Below are 19865 nucleotides of genomic sequence, written 5' to 3' on the forward strand. Positions count from 1 at the left end.
GACTTTATTATGGGTTTGATGTTCATGTGCTTATGAGATTTTATATATTTTTATTGTGTTAGTATTGTAAGTATGTGATAGTGATAAGGGCTTTTGACTGTTTGTGTGAGAATAGTACTTATAGGATAGGTTTTCTGCTGCTTGTGTGAACATAGCACTAGCATGATATATTTGTTGGCTGCTTGTATGGGTTTACTTGCAAGTTATCCTATTAAGGGTGAGTACAACTTGTTATAAGGGATTTCCCTATTGGATGCCGAGTGTGAGAACAGCACAAGGCAGGGCAGGTTACACTTCATGTCTAATCAACATGAGTGGGAGTAGATTATGGTATGTGAGGACAATGTGCAATAAGATACCGTGTGTTATGTGTGAGAGTATAGCATGCATTCAGTTTATAATGTGATATGATGTTATATCGTATGTGGGAATAATGTGTGACGTTATATGTTGATATAGGTATGTAAGCATGGTATGAGTTGATTGATGTTGTGATATAGGTATGTAAGTGTAACGCCCGTACTTTTCTAAAAATACTAATTTTATTTACAAGCGTTAAATGCGGAAAATTAAAATGTCGCATTTTTATTTAATACTTGAAAACGTTCACAACTGGCCAGTTTTCGTAAAAAAAAAAAAAAAACATAATTATTAATAACTAAAATAATTGCGACATAAGTTTAATAACATAAATAAATAAACAGAGCGCCCTAGACCGCCCGCAGTTATATGGCCCTCAGCGAGCTCACACACACAAGCGTCCAAAGTTCCACTCGCCACCGGCATTCTAGACTTTTAGTTACTTTGGTCTGCACATGGTAATTTAATAAGGGTGAGTTACTAAACTCAGTAAGGAAATGTGTGTCAGGTAGTCACATAAATAAAAACAAAACTTAATTAAAATGCACATGTACACATTTAGGCAGATAGCAAAACATAAACTTAATCATATCACTAGTTACTAATAATTAGGTTCTAAGCTAAATCACATAATAATGATTACGCCCGAGTCCAATTTTGGCAAATAAACTCGAGCTATTGGACTAAATGGCGGAGGGCTGGGTTCAGTAAAATCGTACCCACTACTAAATGGCCCCCTATCTACCATATAGACCCAATGGTCAAGTATTTAACCATTATCTTTTTCTGGCCAAATCATGTCACATAAATTATAATCTGCCTAATTTAAATAATGCAAAACTACTATACATTATTTAAATAACATAATAATCATAACTAAATAATGTGAATCTTATAAACACACTATTTACATACATACTTAAATAACATGAATCTTATAAACATATTATTTAAATATATACCTTTAGCAATGGCCATGCTCTAATACTGTAAACATACATAAATAACATGAATCTTATAAACACATTATTTAAATATATATTACACAGTACATTAAATAACAAACAATAAAGAGTCAGGCAGAAGACCTTAGTTAACTTCTCTTTTACTATTCCCACTCTTCCTATGAATGTTATTACATACAGAAAACTTATGTTTTTTTTTTCTACTTAATTTCCTTACCTCGAATGTGGAGTCTTAACCTTGATTGCAATGAGAGAGATATTTGAGAACCAATAATCTTCTTATGAAAACCTAGTTTTCATGTATTTTTATTTTAGAATATATTATGGTGACATAAATATTTAAACTTAACCTTAAATCAAGAATTTAAATGACAAGACAATATACCTTAGCTCTTAAAGAAGATCTAGCTACCCGAGCCCAAGCCTTGTGTAAGCTCACGAGTAGTTTGAGATGATCTTGAAATTTAGAAACAAAATGATAATGATTTTAGAATTTGTAGGCACTATTATGGTTTATGGAAGATATGGGAAATAACGATGGTGTATGGATGGCCTATATATAGTGCTTATATGGAATAAGATGTGGGATGTAGAGTAATATGTGACTATGTATACAAGGCACAAGTGGACCGGTGAGAGAATTAGTGTGATAATGAGAGAGTTTGGCTTTTTTAAAGTGTGAGAAGAAATGTGAGGGATGGCTTCTATTTATAGGCCTTAAGTTCAACATTAACAATTCCCTTAACCATATATCGTGGCTTTAATCTAACTGTGGTTAATTTATATTAACTAATAAAATAATTCATCTATTAACTACAATCTCTCAACCCCTCCATACTACTCGGTCAAAACCATTAACAATGAACTAATTCACTTGAGTGAGCCGTAATATGACTATAACTTAGTCTTCAAATTTTGAATTTTAGAGAGATTAACTCTCAAAGGCTTCCACGTAAGTATTCCAATTGGACTAGGTTTATTATTTGAAAATTTGAACCTCATGCATGAAGTAAACATTCAAGTGCCACATTTGAAGACTACATCAAAATATTCAATCAACTCCTCTCCACGTGCTCCACTTATTTCTAGTTTTTTTTTTTTAGTTGTCATCTATCATCTAATAATGCCACATATCCAAATAAATCATCAACTATCTTTTGAGTGCCACTTGATCAATATTATTTAATACCTAAATGTATAATATCCACTTATAAGTCTAAAGATAATTTAACCACTCCTCAATCCTCTTAGATAAAAACATATATTTGTGTAAGATAACCTGACTACTACTCTTTGTAAAACCTTAACCATACGAGATTATTGGGCTGTAACAAAATTATTAGAAGTTTTTGCAAAAATACCAAGCTGACATAACTATGAAACTATAATTGATTTAGTAATAGTTTTTGACATTTACTATATAACAATAACATAATCTAAGAATTTACTATTTCCACATCGAGATATCTAGACTATTGTAATAGAAAATAATCTAAATATTTTGGTTGTTACAATCTACCCTCCTTAAAGGAATTTCGTCCTCGAAATTTACTTACTTGAGAATAACTCGGGGTACTGATTCCGCATGTCCTTCTCCAACTCCCATGTCGCTTCTCTATCAGAACTATCACTCCACATGATTTTAACTAAGGGTATAGTCTTATTCCGTAAGACTTTTGTTCCTTTTTCTATCACGCGCACAGGGCGTGTCATATAACTCATGTCCTGCTGCAAGTTCAAGTTCTCGTATTTAAGCACATGTGTCGGATCAGGTACATACTTACGTAACATGGAAATGTGGAAAACATTATGCGTTTCTGCTAATGTTGGCGGTAGGGCCAAATGGTAAGCTACCTGACCAACTCTGTCCAGTATCTCAAAAGGACCTATAAATCTTGGGCTTAACTTTCCCCTTTTTCCGAAACGCATAATCCCCTTCATAGGTGATACCTTCAAGAACACTAAGTCCCCTACAGAAAACTCAACCTCCCGTCTTTTCAGATCTGCATAACTTTTCTGTCTACTTTGGGCGGTGAGCATCCTTTGTCGTATCTTTTCAACTGCTTCTGAAGCTTCTCTTACTGCTTCTGGGCCTAAATAGCGTCTTTCTCCAACTTCATCCCAATGAAGCGTGACCTACATTTTCGTCCATACAACATCTCGTATGGTGCCATTCCGATTGTGGCTTGATAACTATTATTGTAGGAGAACTCCATTAGGGGTAAATACTTGCTCCATGAGCCGTTGAAGTCTAATATACACGCTCGAAGCATATCCTCGAGTATTTGGATGGTGCGTTCGCATTGTCCATCTGTTTGGGGATGAAATGCTGTACTTAATTTCAATCGCGTCCCCATTGCCTTATGTAGACTCTCCCAGAACTTGGAGGTGAATACTGAACCTCTATCAGAGACTATCGTCTTTGGAACTCCATGCAGCCTCAATATCTCTTGCACGTACAGGTCAGCATACTGCTCTGCGTTGTAAGTAGACTTTACTGGAACAAAGTGTGCTGACTTGGTGAGTCTGTCTATAATTACCCAAACTGAGTCGTGTTGCTTGGTTGTTCGGGGTAGTCCTGTCACAAAATCCATGGCTATATCTTCCCACTTCCATTCTGGGATTTCCAAGGGTTGCAGCATCCCTGCTGGTCTCTGATGTTCAGCCTTAACTTGTTGACAAGTGAGGCATCTAGCTACGAATTCAGCTACATCCTTCTTCATCCCTGGCCACCAATACAAGGTTTTTAAGTCATTGTACATTTTGGTTGACCCTGGATGCATTGAGTAGGGTGTAGTGTGTGCTTCCATCATGATCTTTCTTTTAATCTCTATGTCGTTGGCTACACACACTCTTCCCTTATACCTTAGCATGCCGTCTGTTCCTTCTGAGAAATCCTCTGCCTCCTTCTCTGGCATGCCTGCTCTTTTCTTCTGTAAGAACTCATCAACAATCTGTGCATCTTTAAGTTCTTGTAGCAGCGTCGAGACAATGGTTAGGTTAGCTAGCTTTTGTGTAATGATCTCTATACCACTTCTTTGGAGTTCTTGTTGTAGTGGCATTTCCATTTGTTCCGCATTGCCAAGCCGGCATAACCGCGTCTACTTAGCGCCTTGTCCGGCTACTACGTTGGCCTTCCCTGGATGGTAGTGGATTTCACAATCATAGTCCTTAACAAGCTCTAGCCATCGCCCGCCTCATGTCGAGTTCCTTTTGCGTAAAGAAGTACTTCGTACTCTTGTGGTCGGTATAAATTTCACATTTCTCCCCGTAGAGATAGTGTCTCCATATTTTTAGCGCAAAAACTACCGTCGCCAACTCCGCATCGTGTGTTGGGTACCTTTGTTCATACTCCTTAAGTTGTCTTGAGGCATATGCTACTACTTTGTCATTCTCGCACGCACGCATCCCAGCCCTTGTTTTGATGCATCGCAGTACACCACAAACTTATCCTTGTTATTGGGAACACATAATACAGGGGCTGTTATTAGTTTGTCCTTAAGTGTTTGGAAGCTACCCTCACACTTTTCTGACCAGACAAACTTCTGCGTCTTTCGAGTCAAGTTGGTTAGAGGAGTTGCGATCTTGGAAAATCCTTCAATAAAGCGTCTATAAGTAACCCGCCTGACCCAAGAAGCTTCTTACTTCACTTGCAGCCTTAGGTGTTGGCCAACTTCGACCGCTTCAATCTTTGTAGGATCCACCTCGACTCCATCTTTGGAAACTATATGGCCTAGGAATGCCACCTTCTCTAACCAAAATTCACATTTCTTGAATTTGGCGTATAGTTGGTTCTCCTTAAGCTCGGTTTAGAGTCATCCTCGGTGTGTTCCTCATGTTCCTCCACAAGCTTTGGAGTAGATAAGAATGTCATCAATGAATACAACAACAAACTTATCTAGGTACTCCTTGAACACCCTATTCATCATATCCATGAAGGCTGCTGGGGCGTTAGTTAGTCCGAAAGACATTACCAAAAACTCATAGTGTCCATACCGTGTTCTGAATGCTGTCTTGGGTATGTCTTCCTTCCGGACCTTCAGCTGGTGATACCAAGATCTTAGATCTATCTTCGAGAACACAGCTCGAGCCTTGCAATTGATCAAAGAGATCGTCAATCCTTGGCAAAGGATACTTATTCTCGATGGTCACCTTGTTGAGCTCACTCGTAGTCTACGCACATCCTCATACTTCCGTCTTTCTTTTTGACAAAGAGTACAGGCGCACCCCAAGGTGAGTAACTCGGTCTAATGAACCCTTTGTCTAAGAGTCTCCCGTAGTTGTATTTTAAGCTCTTTTAACTCATTAGGTGCCATTCGTATGGAGCCTTTGAAATTGGATTAGTCCTGTGGGCTAATTCGATGATGAACTCCACCTCTCGTCCGGAGGTAGTCCCGGTAGATCTTCTGGAAAGACCTCTGGAAATTCACAGACTATGTGCACGTTCTCCACATTTAGTTGCGTCTCTATTGCTCGATCCACTACGCTGGCCAAGAATGCCATGCATCCCGCCTTCATTAGCTGACTAGCTTTCGTGGAAGAGATCAATGGAGTCCTAAGGGCTAGCTTGTCGCCCTTGAATATAAACCGATCCCCAGCCTTTGTTTCAAAAACGATCAGTTTCTTTCGGCAATTGATTGTCGCACCGTGACTAGATAGCCAATCCATCCCAAGTATAACATCATATTCCTTTATTCCCAGCTCTATTAGGTCGCCCATGAGTTCTTTGCTTTCGATTATGATAGGTACATCTCGCATTCTTCTTGTTGATAGCATGGTTTCTCCCGAGGGTAATTCCGTCACAATACCACATCTAAGTAGGTCACATGGCTTATCTATACTATCAATCAACCTAGTAGCTATATAAGAATGAGTAGCTCCAGAATCAAAGAGAACATTACAAGGCAATCCGTAAATGTAAACTCCGACTCCGAGACAACAAGTGTTGCTTGTGGCCGCTTCTCCTCTGGTGAGAGCAAACACTCGAGCGGGAGCGCTTGGTTCTCCTTCTTTTGTCCCTTTGGGCAATTTTTCTTCGATGGCCCGGCTGCCCGCAATTGTAGCACACCCCCGACTTCATCTTACACTCCCCAAGATGTTTCCTATTGCATGTGGGGCAAATTGGGAATTCTACATGTGACCTTTTCACCCCATTGTTGTTATTTTGGACCACTGCTTTCCCCTTTTTATCACGATCATTACCGTGATTTCCCTCGCGTTTTCTCTTATTCTCTTGATTTCCTCCATTGTTTCTTCGAGCTTCCCACTTAGCAGCATTCTCCTTCTTTATATCATTTTCGAGCAACTCAGCTTCGAGAGCTTTCTCTAACACCTCAGCATAAACTGTGTTGGTTCCCACCATGATTTTCACATCTTTTTTTATCATGGGGTTCATCCCCTTCAAAAACCTTTTGACCCGAAGGGCCTCGGTTGGTACGATCTCTTGTGCAAACTTTGCCAGACGGTCAAATTGCCTAGCATACTCCGTGACAGTGAGATTGTTCTGCCTCAGATTCATAAAGTCATCTTCTGTTGCAGCCCGCATGGCGCACCGTAGTACTTTCGTTGAACACATCAACAAAGTCCAACCAGGTCATAGTTGTTATGTTGCGACTCGTCTTACTACTTCCCACCGCATCCGTGCATCCTTTTTAAGTAGGGTCGGGCAAAAGACAGATACTCTTTCCCTATCATTGAGGTCCATATATTCCAATATGGACTCCACTGAGCGCAACCATTCCTCAGCTTCAAGTGAGTCCGAGCTCCCATTGAATATTGGTGGTTGTTGTTTCCTGAATCGCTCGTACACAGGTTCAAAACGTTGTATTGGTTCCGGATTCATCACTCGGTTGAAGAGCTAGGTTTCTAACGGGTGGATTTTGATTCGGCGTAACTCCTCATTCGAGCTCGTAGCCTTGAAATTTCGAGTTAGCTCCTCACGTATACGAGCGTTTTCTCGGAGTATCTCAGCTTGAGCATTGGGAGGTTGTTGTTGTTCAAGCGCTACTTCATCTACCGGTGCTACCGATGCTCCTTGTCTACCTCCCCTACCGCTTTGGCCTCCACGTCGGCCTCCGCGTCGACCATCACCTCGGCCTCCGCCCCTTGCGGGTGCTGGAGCTGCATCCACGTGGATGTTTCTATTGCCGTTGATTCGAACTGATCTTCTTGGAGACATTATTTCCTAATGTTCCTTGTTTGTTTCTAAGTATTTCTAAAAGACGATAAACTTAAATAAGATATCACTATTTTCAAAAAATGTCCATACTTACATAACTAGTTCACAAATAATTTCTATTTATTCAAAGATAAAATAAATAATCACATAAAATAATAAGACACACATTTTTTTTTTTCAAGAGTCATATGGTGCTATCTAACATCAAGTTCTAAAATTTTACCCAAAATTTTATTTTAAACTAACTTGAAATATATTTATATGTATTAAAAAAAATTATTTCATATGGGTAGTACCTAAACTTGGATATTGGTACTAAGGTTTTTTTTTTTTTTTTTTTTTTTTTTTTTAAAGTAAAATGCCAATTTAGAGATTACAAAAGAAAAAAAAATACACATAAAATGCAAGTATATATAATGGACTTACTTGGTGGCAAGCGGAAACTTTTTGGCTGATGTGTGTAACTCGTGAGAACGTTCGGGACCGATATAACTGTGGCTCTGATACCAAACTGTAACGCCCGTACTTTTCTAAAAATACTAATTTTATTTACAAGCGTTAAATGCGGAAAATTAAAATGTCGCATTTTTATTTAATACTTGAAAACGTTCACAATCGCCGCTTTCGTAAAAAAAAAAAAAAAAAAACATAATTATTAATAACTAAAATAATTGCGACATAAGTTTAATAACATAAATAAATAAACAGAGCGCCCAGACCGCCCGGGGCAGCTTATATGGCCCTCGCCGAGCTCACACACACAAGCGTCCAAAGTTCCACTCGCCACCGGCATTCTAGACTTTTAGTTACTTTGGTCTGCACATGGTAATTTAATAAGGGTGAGTTACTAAACTCAGTAAGGAAATGTGTGTCAGGTAGTCACATAAATAAAAACAAAACTTAATTAAAATGCACATGTACACATTTAGGCAGATAGCAAAACATAAACTTAATCATATCACTAGTTACTAATAATTAGGTTCTAAGCTAAATCACATAATAATGATTACGCCCGAGTCCAATTTTGGCAAATAAACTCGAGCTATTGGACTAAATGGCGGAGGGCTGGGTTCCGCAAAATCGTACCCACTACTAAATGGCCCCCTATCTACCATATAGACCCAACAGTCAAGTATTTAACCATTATCTTTTCTGGCCAAATCATGTCACATAAATTATAATCCGCCTAATTTAAATAATGCAAAACTACTATACATTATTTAAATAACATAATAATCATAACTAAATAATGTGAATCTTATAAACACACTATTTACATACATACTTAAATAACATGAATCTTATAAACATATTATTTAAATATATACCTTTAGCAATGGCCATGCTCTAATACTGTAAACATACATAAATAACATGAATCTTATAAACACATTATTTAAATATATATTATACAGTACAATAAATAACAAACAATAAAGAGTCAGGCAGAAGACCTTAGTTAACTTCCCTTTTACTATTCCCACTCTTCTTATGAATGTTATTACATACAGAAAACTTATGTTTTTCTACTTAATTTCCTTACCTCGAATGTGGAGTCTTAACCTTGATTGCAATGAGAGAGATATTTGAGAACCAATAATCTTCTTATGAAAACCTAGTTTTCATGTATTTTTATTTTAGAATATATTATGGTGACATAAATATTTAAACTTAACCTTAAATCAAGAATTTAAATGACAAGACAATATACCTTAGCTCTTAAAGAAGATCTAGCCTACCCGAGCCCAAGCCTTGTGTAAGCTCACGAGTAGTTTGAGATGATCTTGAAATTTAGAAACAAAATGATAATGATTTTAGAATTTGTAGGCACTATTATGGTTTATGGAAGATATGGGAAATAACGATGGTGTATGGATGGCCTATATATAGTGCTTATATGGAATAAGATGTGGGATGTAGAGTAATATGTGACTATGTATACAAGGCACAAGGGACCAGAGAATTAGTGTGATAATGAGAGAGTTTGGCTTTTTTAAAGTGTGAGAAGAAATGTGAGGGATGGCTTCTATTTATAGGCCTTAAGTTCAACATTAACAATTCCCTTAACCATATATCGTGGCTTTAATCTAACTGTGGTTAATTTATATTAACTAATAAAATAATTCATCTATTAACTACAATCTCTCAACCCCTCCATACTACTCGGTCAAAACCATTAACAATGAACTAATTCACTTGAGTGAGCCGTAATATGACTATAACTTAGTCTTCAAATTTTGAATTTTAGAGAGATTAACTCTCAAAGGCTTCCACGTAAGTATTCCAATTGGACTAGGTTTATTATTTGAAAATTTGAACCTCATGCATGAAGTAAACATTCAAGTGCCACATTTGAAGACTACATCAAAATATTCAATCAACTCCTCTCCACGTGCTCCACTTATTTCTAGTTTTTTTTTTTTAGTTGTCATCTATCATCTAATAATGCCACATATCCAAATAAATCATCAACTATCTTTTGAGTGCCACTTGATCAATATTATTTAATACCTAAATGTATAATATCCACTTATAAGTCTAAAGATAATTTAACCACTCCTCAATCCTCTTAGATAAAAACATATATTTGTGTAAGATAACCTGACTACTACTCTTTGTAAAACCTTAACCATACGAGATTATTGGGCTGTAACAAAATTATTAGAAGTTTTTGCAAAAATACCAAGCTGACATAACTATGAAACTATAATTGATTTAGTAATAGTTTTTGACATTTACTATATAACAATAACATAATCTAAGAATTTACTATTTCCACATCGAGATATCTAGACTATTGTAATAGAAAATAATCTAAATATTTTGGTTGTTACAGTAAGCATTGTATGACTATGCTATCTAGTTGGGGGGTTATGTCCTACATGGCTCTTCTTACTGAGCGTTAGCTCACGTGTACTCTGTGTCTAGGTAAAGGCAAAACTAAACAGTGAGGATGACGAGCTCGAGGCATGGATTACATATTAGGGGATTGTCACGATGTTTTGGTTTAAAAATATTTCGTTAAAGATTATGACTCGATTACTTTTGTTTATAAATGAATCAAGTGTTTTTATTTTAAAATAATGAGATCTCAAGCTTCGGTTATTTTCAATAAATCAGTTTATTGTCTTTATTATAAATGGTTTCAAATGGACTAATAAGTGTGACGTCTCAAGAAATCAGGACGTTACAAACACAGGCCTAGTCCACCTTAGCCTAGGACCAACCTTGTCAAACTACCACTCCCCATCTCGAAATAAGATCTCGGAAACAACAAATACCTCAAATCCAAAAGACTGTCAAAGAAAATGCAAGTGAGTCGTCGACCACCCAACCGACCCCAACAACCCTGTGACCACAAAGAAAACTACCGAAAAAAGAGAGCAAAACTCACGAAATGGAAAAGAACCTTCACTTGTAAAACCCAAAGAAGCATGTCCATCCTTACTGTCCAGCCAGAGCCAAGACCAAGCCAAAAACGGTCGAAGAGCTCTGGTCGGAGGAAGAAAAAACAAGGGGGAAAAGAAGAAAACCCTAGCAGAGCCTAATCATTATTACTATAACTACATTTTTATTGAATTTCCAATTTTTTCTTCTTCTTTTTTTTATAATATTTCCTCTACTATTTATCCTAATTAATCCTAATTAAGAAGTGTCAACTCAAAATAATAATAATATGAAAGGAATTAAAGTCCCATTATTAAAAAGTCCCAAATTTTGGACATAATTTTAACTTGTGTTTTATTTTACTTATTAAGTTTATTATCACAATCTTATAGAGTACGTGCTATATGGGCCTAGGTTAAGATGATACCGGGCCTAAGTTGGGCTGCAAGTTTTGGGATAACAATATATATGTGCTTTGTTATGGCCTAGATTAAGATGATACCCACTAATTATAGAATAGAAATAAATTTCCTAATTCCTATATATCATACTAAACAAAAGTGTATGTTTATATATAAAATTTTAAAGATTTAAAATGATATGATATATCTATTTCATGAAGTGGAGTTACATGCTTATATGGCTTTTTCTCAAATTTATCTTATTTTTTTATTTTTTTTTTTACAGAAATTTTAAATTGTTAATGCTTTTATGTTTTTTTTCTTTTTAATTTTTCAATTATTTTACTTTTTCATTCCCACATTAGTTTGGCATGAAGAGAACTATTTTCTTAGTAAATAATTTTAGCATTTTGTGCCCAACATCAATGTAAATATAATTAATATAAGGGATTATTTTTACAATTTTTCTATTTTTTGTTATTTATATGTTATTATTTGTTGTTGTTTTGATGTTATTTAGATGTTATTTTCATGTTATTTTTACATAATTTTCTGTTATTTTCATAAAAAATCGTAAAATATAAAAAAAAATTCTTTAAACGTAAAAATATAATTTTTTTATAAAAAAATTGTGCCTTATATAATTATCCCTTAATATAATTTATCTTAAATAATTCTTATGTTGGAGTTCTCCTCCAATTTGTATTAATAGATCAATGTAGTAGCCCAAGCCCAAGACCAAGTCCAAGCCCATAATATTGATATTCAAAATTGGGGTATGTTGAAAAATACCTTTTTTATTTGTCAATTAACTAAATCTATCCCTATTAGATATTTAATTAAAACATACCTCTTTTTATATGTATTATACTCAAAATACCCTTACATAAGGGAGTCACATGGAGAGTATATTGAAGTGACAAGGACAAAATTAATAAAGTGTTTAAAAAAAGATATAAAAATGATAGACTTTAAAAAAGAAGGTAAAAATAAAAGAGGACAATATGAAAAGGGTATAGAGTCTAATTTTCTAGATTAGATCTAAACATATACCATCATAAATAATTATGAGGAAATTACACTCTATACCCTTTTTATATTGTCCTCTTTTATTTTTATCCTCTTTTTTAAATTCTTTCATTTTTACCTCTTTTTTAAAACATTGTACCAATTTTGTCCCTGTCACTTCAAGATACTCTCTATGTGATTCTCTTATGTCAGGGTATTTTGGGTACAATACATATAAAAAGAGGTATGTTTCAAATAAATATAAAATTAGAGGTAAATTTGATTAATTGATTAATAAAAGAGGCATTTTTCAACTTGGCCCAATAATTATATAGAAAATTGAGGGATAAGTTGAAAACTACCACTTTTTATTATATTAACTAAATATAATTCCAAAATAATTTTAATTAATAAATACCATTTTTCATAATCAAAGTACTAAATATAACATCACATAACTTATTGAAATTAGAATTCCTAATACACATAATGGGAATATAACATATAAAACTTTGTATAAATTAAAGAATAGTAAAATAAATAAAAAATAAAAAATAAGTATAAAGTGTAATTTCTTCGAAAATTGAGTTACCAAAGCATACTAGAAATTTTAATATTAAACTAATAAATTGGTATTTGCATAATGTATTAGAAAGTGTGGCATTTTCAACTTGAAACTCAACAAAGTGGTATAATTCTATCTAATACCAAAAACCCAACTTATTTGATTGGATGAAAACTCAAATTTTCAGTGGAATATTTCATTTAACTTTTATTTTTGCAAATTACAAGCAAATTTAGTAACACATTTTTCATTTTTTTCTTTTCAAGGGTGTTAATAAAAACATACATTAAACCCCACTTTGTCAAAATAGAAAAATTCACCACAATGAGAGAGAATATATCCAAACCAAAATATAGCAAAAGTATATGTATAGTATATATAGATTATGAATTAAATGGTCTTGAGAAATTCCATGATATGGGTATTGAAAGCATTGCAATGGACTTTGAAGCCTTTAAAGCCAGCTCCCTTAGCCAATGCCTCAAACTCTTTCTCTGTTCTCTCTTTGCCACCAGGGTTATGGGCCAACATGATCACATCAATGTGGACCGTACTCTTTGTGGCAAGGCTCGAGTCCGGTGCCACCGGAAGAATGCACTCCGCCACGATCACTTTTCCGTGTTCGGGCAGTGCAGCGTGGCAGTTCTTCAAGAATTTCAAGCAGTGTTCATCGCTCCAATCATGGCAAATCCACTGTTTTTCGCGAAAACGGCATTATTAGAGGCCCAAAATGAAATATGGTATTTTTGTAATTATTGTTTAGAAAGTGATATTTTTCTAAAGTTTGAGATATTGTACATAAACTATTTGAAATTTGGAAAAAATTTGCACTCAATATAATTTTCTTTTACTTTTCATAAGAAATAAAAAATACATTTTATGGTAAAATTGTAATTTTGAAATAAAGAAAATGTCATTTTTGAAAACCCTCTAATTATGTACCTTCATGAAAATTGCATCTCCTTTTGGTACACTTACAAACATGTCTCCTCCAACATGCTCTACACCTATTATAATAACCATAAACAATATTTATTAGTTTTAAAATTCATATTTTCTAACTCAAATTATTACCCAAAAAATTAATAAAATATTTTTTTTTTTTTTGATATTCGAGACTCTTGTAGTAGTTCTTACCGGTCAATGGAGGTGCATCTTCGATGACATGAGGCAAATCGAAGTTAATACCCTTAATAGTAGGGTACTTAGAGACGATCATGTTAACAACAGCTCCAGTACCACCACCAACATCAACAATCGAGTTAAGACCCTCGAAACCCTTGTAAGTTTCGAGGATTTTTTTCATGGTAATAGTCGAGTGGTCGGACATTCCTCTATTAAAGATTTTATTGAACCTTTGATCGGTTCCATGATATTCAAATGCTGTCATTCCATATGCCTTGTTGAAAGGTATTCCTCCATCAAGTACTGCATCTTTTAAGTGATACCTAATACATATTACCAAACATAACTAACACTTATTATTATTGTCTTTTTTTTTTTGAAAAAAAAAATAAAATTAATAATGAGTCTTAAGTCTAAATAAGAAAATTAGTCAATTTTATGGTTGAGTTTGTGCATATAGATTCTACTAGCAAATACAATGTCATTATCAAGTCAAGTTGTATTTGTTGACTTTGGTTGATGATTTTATCTTTCCTTATTAAAAAAAAAATACATGTAGTTAAAACTAGTGAAAATGATTAATTTGGTAAGAGAAATGATAAAAGGTACTATTCTTTAATATATTTTTTTAATGTCATACCGCTATTAGTGTAATTAAATATCGAGTCTCATATAACTTTTAAAGAATATCATTAATTAATTATAAAGCGTCACTTATAAAATATACTAAACAACATTGATACTATCCTTATAAAGCGTCACTTATAAAATATACTGAACAACACTGATACTACCCAATAACAATGCTGATTTGGTAAATAGTAGTTAATATTTCCCTTTCATTAATTTTCACCTACATCATAATTTGTTGTTCATTCACACTCATCATATTTAAAAATATATAAAATAAAATATGAAATTATTGAGACAATATTTGGTGTTTGGTAGTAGGTGAAGTGTTGTCCAAACAATCCCTCTCAAGAAAAATAAAAGTGTGGCCAAACACGTTTTGATTGGAATCTTTTACTTTTATTATTACTTTTTTAATTTCTTTTTATATGAGTTTTAAGAAGCACTTGTACCACTACTATAGCTATCTCTAATCTCTATTATATCTTAGACCTTAATTACTTTCCCAAAATAGTAACTTACTATGTTTAACACTAATTCCTAATATTAATTTATTTTCTTCATATGTGAAACGAATAATATACTTCAAATAATTGAATACATAAATAGACTGATTTTGTAAAGATATAACTCTTTGAGTCATTATTATCTAAACTTATTATTTATTTTTTCTTCATGAAAGTAACATTATATAATATTATCAACACATACCTAGACTATACTTTTCAAGTTATAATAAAATTCAATTTTATATTAAATTTGAAAGACAAAAACCAAAGACAAATTAATTTACATTATTTATATTTATATATAAAGACTATTTTTTTTTCTTTTTCAAATTTTTAATATATGAATATACATTTTGATATAATTGTTTTAGTATATGAAAAATAAAATGGTTTTTGTTTCCCTTCATGTATAGCTGAATACCCATTAAATTTAGTTACCTCTAATAAAAAAATAGATCCAAGTTTAAATCACCTCCCACATTTTTCATTTCAATAATATTAATTATCTTTTTCCAAAAAGCAAAATGCTCATAAAAATTCAATAAATTTTGTTTTAAAAAAATGCTCATAATTTTTTTTTTTAAAAAAAACAACAGATAAAAAATTAAAAAAAGAAATAAACAGAACACCCCTAATTATGCCTTAAAATCAATCAAATCTTATTAACTAAAACAACAACAAATAGAAAGGAATACATATATAGATACTTAATAAAATAATTAGTTAAATTTATATATATAAAAAAATTATTATTAATAATAATAAAAACAGAAAACCCCTAATTATGCCTAAAATCAATCCAAACTAATTAACTAAAACAACCCTTACATTAAAAAAGCAATAATAATGTTAATAATAATAAGAATAATTTGCGACATAAATACTTAAGTTTATCTCACAATTTCAAATAAATACATAAGTTTAATTTTTGGCTAATACTTAAGTTACATATCTGAAATTCTGTAATTACCTAACCGTTAAATATTAAGTCATTATATCCACGTGTCATTTTTTTATTGGTATATTTAAACTAATTTTTTTTTAAAATAATAAAAATTTAATGACTTGGACCAATTAGGAATTACCACGTGACAATTTATTTAACCAGATACTTACAAAAAGTTCTAAAATTATAACTTATTAAACCTATGTATTTATTTGCAACTGAAAGTTAAAATTAAGTATTTATACCGTAAATTACTCTAATAATAATAATAAAAAATAAATAAAACCCTAAAACAATTACAAATAGAAATAATTAATTAAGGTAGTGTTCGGTAACCATTAAAAAATCAATTTTCTGTTTAATTAATGAGAAATTAAGAACAAATTATAAAATTTTGTTAAGGTGAATAAAGAAAAACAAAAAACAAAATAATTACCGAACAAGCCTTAAATAAATAGATGATTAATTAATTAAAAGTGATTAAGTATAGATAACAATTAATTAAATAAATAGATGATTAATTAATTAAAAGTGATTAAGTATAGATAAAAATTAATTAAATAAATAGATGATTAATTAATTAAAAGTGATTAAGTATAGTTAATTACCAACTCTCCATAAGAACCTTATCCTGGTTCATGAGACAAAGAGGAGCAATGGAGACTCCATCTTCATTCTTCGTCAGATATTTACTCACCGGAGCCAACCCATAAAGCCTCTCCACCTTCCCTTCCTCTTCCGCCGTCTCACGCTCACGCAGCGAGTACGTCACCACGTTGTAGCTAGCCAACAGTCTCAGCATCCGGTCCAGCATCACCGGGGCGTCTGGGTTCTGAGTCGGAAGCTGTTGAGCTATGTCGGAAGGTGAGAGAAACGCGCCTGGACCGGCCTTGGCTATGATCTCCAAGAGGTCGAGCTCCAAAGCTGCTTTGAGAACCATGGGTAAGACTGAGGCACTGGCTAATTGCATGGCGAAGAGATTGGCTTCTTCGTCGGATATTTGGGTTGGGGTCATTTGGGTCTCTATTCCTGTTGAACCCATTTTTATCTTATTATTATTATTTCAATTTCAGATCTCTATATATATATATATGTATATAGAAAAATGGAGAAGAAGAAGAAGAAAGGTAAAGTTAAGAGTGTGGTGTGGTTTAGAATTGGGCATTATATATATAGTGGAATTATTTTTGTGTTGTAGTTGATAATGATGATGATCATCATTATTGTCAAATTTGATTTTGATTGGCTATATGGGATGTGGACCCACTCTTATATATATATATATAGGTGTATTTATATCTCAGCATTTGGACCCTGTGCCCACTGCCTTATGATAAGTATAATAATGTATCTAATAATTTTTTACGTGTTAATATTGCTATTGGTTTACTTAAGTATCGGATTTCATATAATTTAATATAATAATTTTTAAAAGAGTATCGTTAGTCAATCCCAACGCGATATGTCGAGAAAGTAATAGGTACCACTAGTGTCTAATAGCAATGTTCGTATAATAATTTGTAATTACTAATTAGTTACTAATATTTTTTAAAAAGTATTTTTTTAGATTATGTAGAATTTAATATTTAATTATATTAATAATCATAAGATAGATAGAAATGTGTTTTTAACAATTGAGGGTGTATGTATATGTATGGTTGGACACTACATTTTGTTTGGTGGTGTCACTCTTCTTTGTATTATTGGTTATCTTATTATCTTTAAATCATTACTCTATTGTCTTCAAGAACAATTGTTTTAGGTTTTAATGACTATTAATTATTAAATGTTTTTGAGTAAGTCTTTCTACCTCCTATTTAGATATTTATTTGCTTTTTATTGTTTTTATAATTAGGTATGTTGTAGTTATTTAGGATTATTTTTAAATTTTTTAAATAGTCTATAATACTAAAAATAAGGTTTAAATTAATTTATTAGAGATATAATTATTTTATCTTATATGTATTACTGTAAATTATTTGAAATTTTTTTAAAACAAATGATCATAAAAAACTACAATATAAACAATTACATATATTTGAAAAACTCTAACTTAAAAATCGAAACAAATAAAAATGTACTGAAATATTTGTTTTAGAATACTATAAATATATATATATAAATTAATTTTCTTAATATATAAATTTTTAATTATTAGTTGGTAGTATTTTATAATAATATTTTAGTGGTTTGAAAAGATCATGATTGATTTTTGTTTATCTCTTGTATTTGTTTATTTAAGTGATGATTAACAATAATAACAAGAGGAATTGTTGGGGGTTAGGATCACCTTCACAAAGAGATGAAGAGGGAGAAAATTAAATTAGCATATATGAAGAAATTCTAGAATATAATATTATATTTTGTGCTTGAGAAATTATATGTATATATATGTGTACTAGAAATTCTAGAATATATTATATTTTGTGATTGGTCACATAGTATAAAAATTATTATATATATAATCTTAATACTTATTTATCAAAAGATCGATCAACCACCATACAAAAATCAACTTTAAATTATAATCAAAACAAAATGACAAAAATAAATATATATATCCTTCTTGTAAGTTTGAATTGTGATTTGTAATTAATAAAGAAAGAAAAATCATATGTATATATATGTGATTAAATGTCATAATTTTCTTCTTCTTCATGAACTTCAACTATATTTAGTGATATTATTATAGCTTTAGCTAACGTCTTTTTTTGACTTATATAGCATAATCATACTCATGCATACACACCCATGAAAATGACCTATGTAATATATGTAACACATATATTAGTGTTTAGTGACTACTTTTCTTATAAGTTATAGCTCATTATACAATTATTTTGTTATGATAAAAAAATGTAATTAGCTCTATATGTACTTTTCTTTAAAAATATTTTTGAAAAATTTTACAATGGACCCATTAAAAGAGAAGCATTGATATAGTACTTTTATCTAGTTTTTGCTCTGAGAGATTTTTTTATTTCATTTTTTTATGGCTAATTAGGATTTTTGCCCCCTGAACTTTGACATGTACCAAATCATGCCCCCTGAACTTTTAAGGTTATTGAAAATACCCCTGAACAATTGAGATTATTGAATTTAAGGATTTTTTTTTTCTAATTTTAGTAAAAAAGTCTAACATGGATTAAAGTTCAGGCGGCATAATTTAGTATATGTCAAAGTTCGAAGGACATGATTTGGTAGATATCAAAGTCTGGGGAACATGGTTTAGTACATAAACAATCACTGAAATAGTAAAATTGAATGAAATTAGACAAAAGTCTTTAAATCCAACAATCTCAATAGTTCAGGGGATATTTTTAACGACTCAGGGGGCAAAAATCCTAATTAGCTTTTTTTATGATTGTGTAAATCATAATTATTTAAGATATTCTGTAAAATTTTGAGAAATTTAAAATAAATTAACATGTCAACACTAGAGTTCAAACTGGATATTGTACACGAGACTCTTTTATTATATACTGTTGCCCCTGATTTCACCCAATATACGTGGACCAATCGAACAGGGACACGTGGATCAGATAACTTGTAAATATTTGCTAAGTCTTTGTATGCCACAAGGAAGCACCCTGGGCATAGGTCCCGGAGGAGGCACCCGGAGTGCACGGTGCTCCCGGAAGCTCGCATAACATAAAGCCTCTCCGCGAGGTGTCAGGCTTCTCCTGAGCAATCAAGTCGCATTTAATGCTGCATGGGAGGAAGCGTGTTGGGACTACAACACGCAATAAAGTCCGACTAAGACAACCCCCAAACAACGGCGCCACGGTAAT

General features: G+C 32.5%; 2 protein-coding genes across 2 annotated transcripts; both read right to left on the reverse strand.

Annotated features, from left to right (window-relative positions):
- Positions 1–5678: 5678 nt before the first annotated feature.
- Positions 5679–6870, reverse strand: LOC133038042 (uncharacterized). Its single transcript, XM_061116018.1, has 2 exons — positions 6467–6870; positions 5679–6372 (listed from the first exon to the last, which is right to left on the reverse strand). Exons 1-2 carry the CDS (start codon positions 6868–6870, stop codon positions 5679–5681), a joined length of 1098 nt encoding a protein of 365 aa, XP_060972001.1.
- A 6174-nt stretch (positions 6871–13044) lies between these two features.
- LOC115716367 (caffeic acid 3-O-methyltransferase) lies at positions 13045–17334 on the reverse strand. The gene is made up of 4 exons (XM_030645149.2): positions 16683–17334; positions 14002–14312; positions 13807–13871; positions 13045–13557 (listed from the first exon to the last, which is right to left on the reverse strand). The coding sequence occupies exons 1-4, from the start codon at positions 17114–17116 to the stop codon at positions 13255–13257; spliced, it is 1113 nt and encodes a 370-aa protein (XP_030501009.2). The 5' UTR covers positions 17117–17334; the 3' UTR covers positions 13045–13254.
- Positions 17335–19865: the final 2531 nt, after the last annotated feature.

Source organism: Cannabis sativa, chromosome 5 (assembly GCF_029168945.1).
Source record: "Cannabis sativa cultivar Pink pepper isolate KNU-18-1 chromosome 5, ASM2916894v1, whole genome shotgun sequence".
Lineage (NCBI taxonomy): Eukaryota > Viridiplantae > Streptophyta > Magnoliopsida > Rosales > Cannabaceae > Cannabis > Cannabis sativa.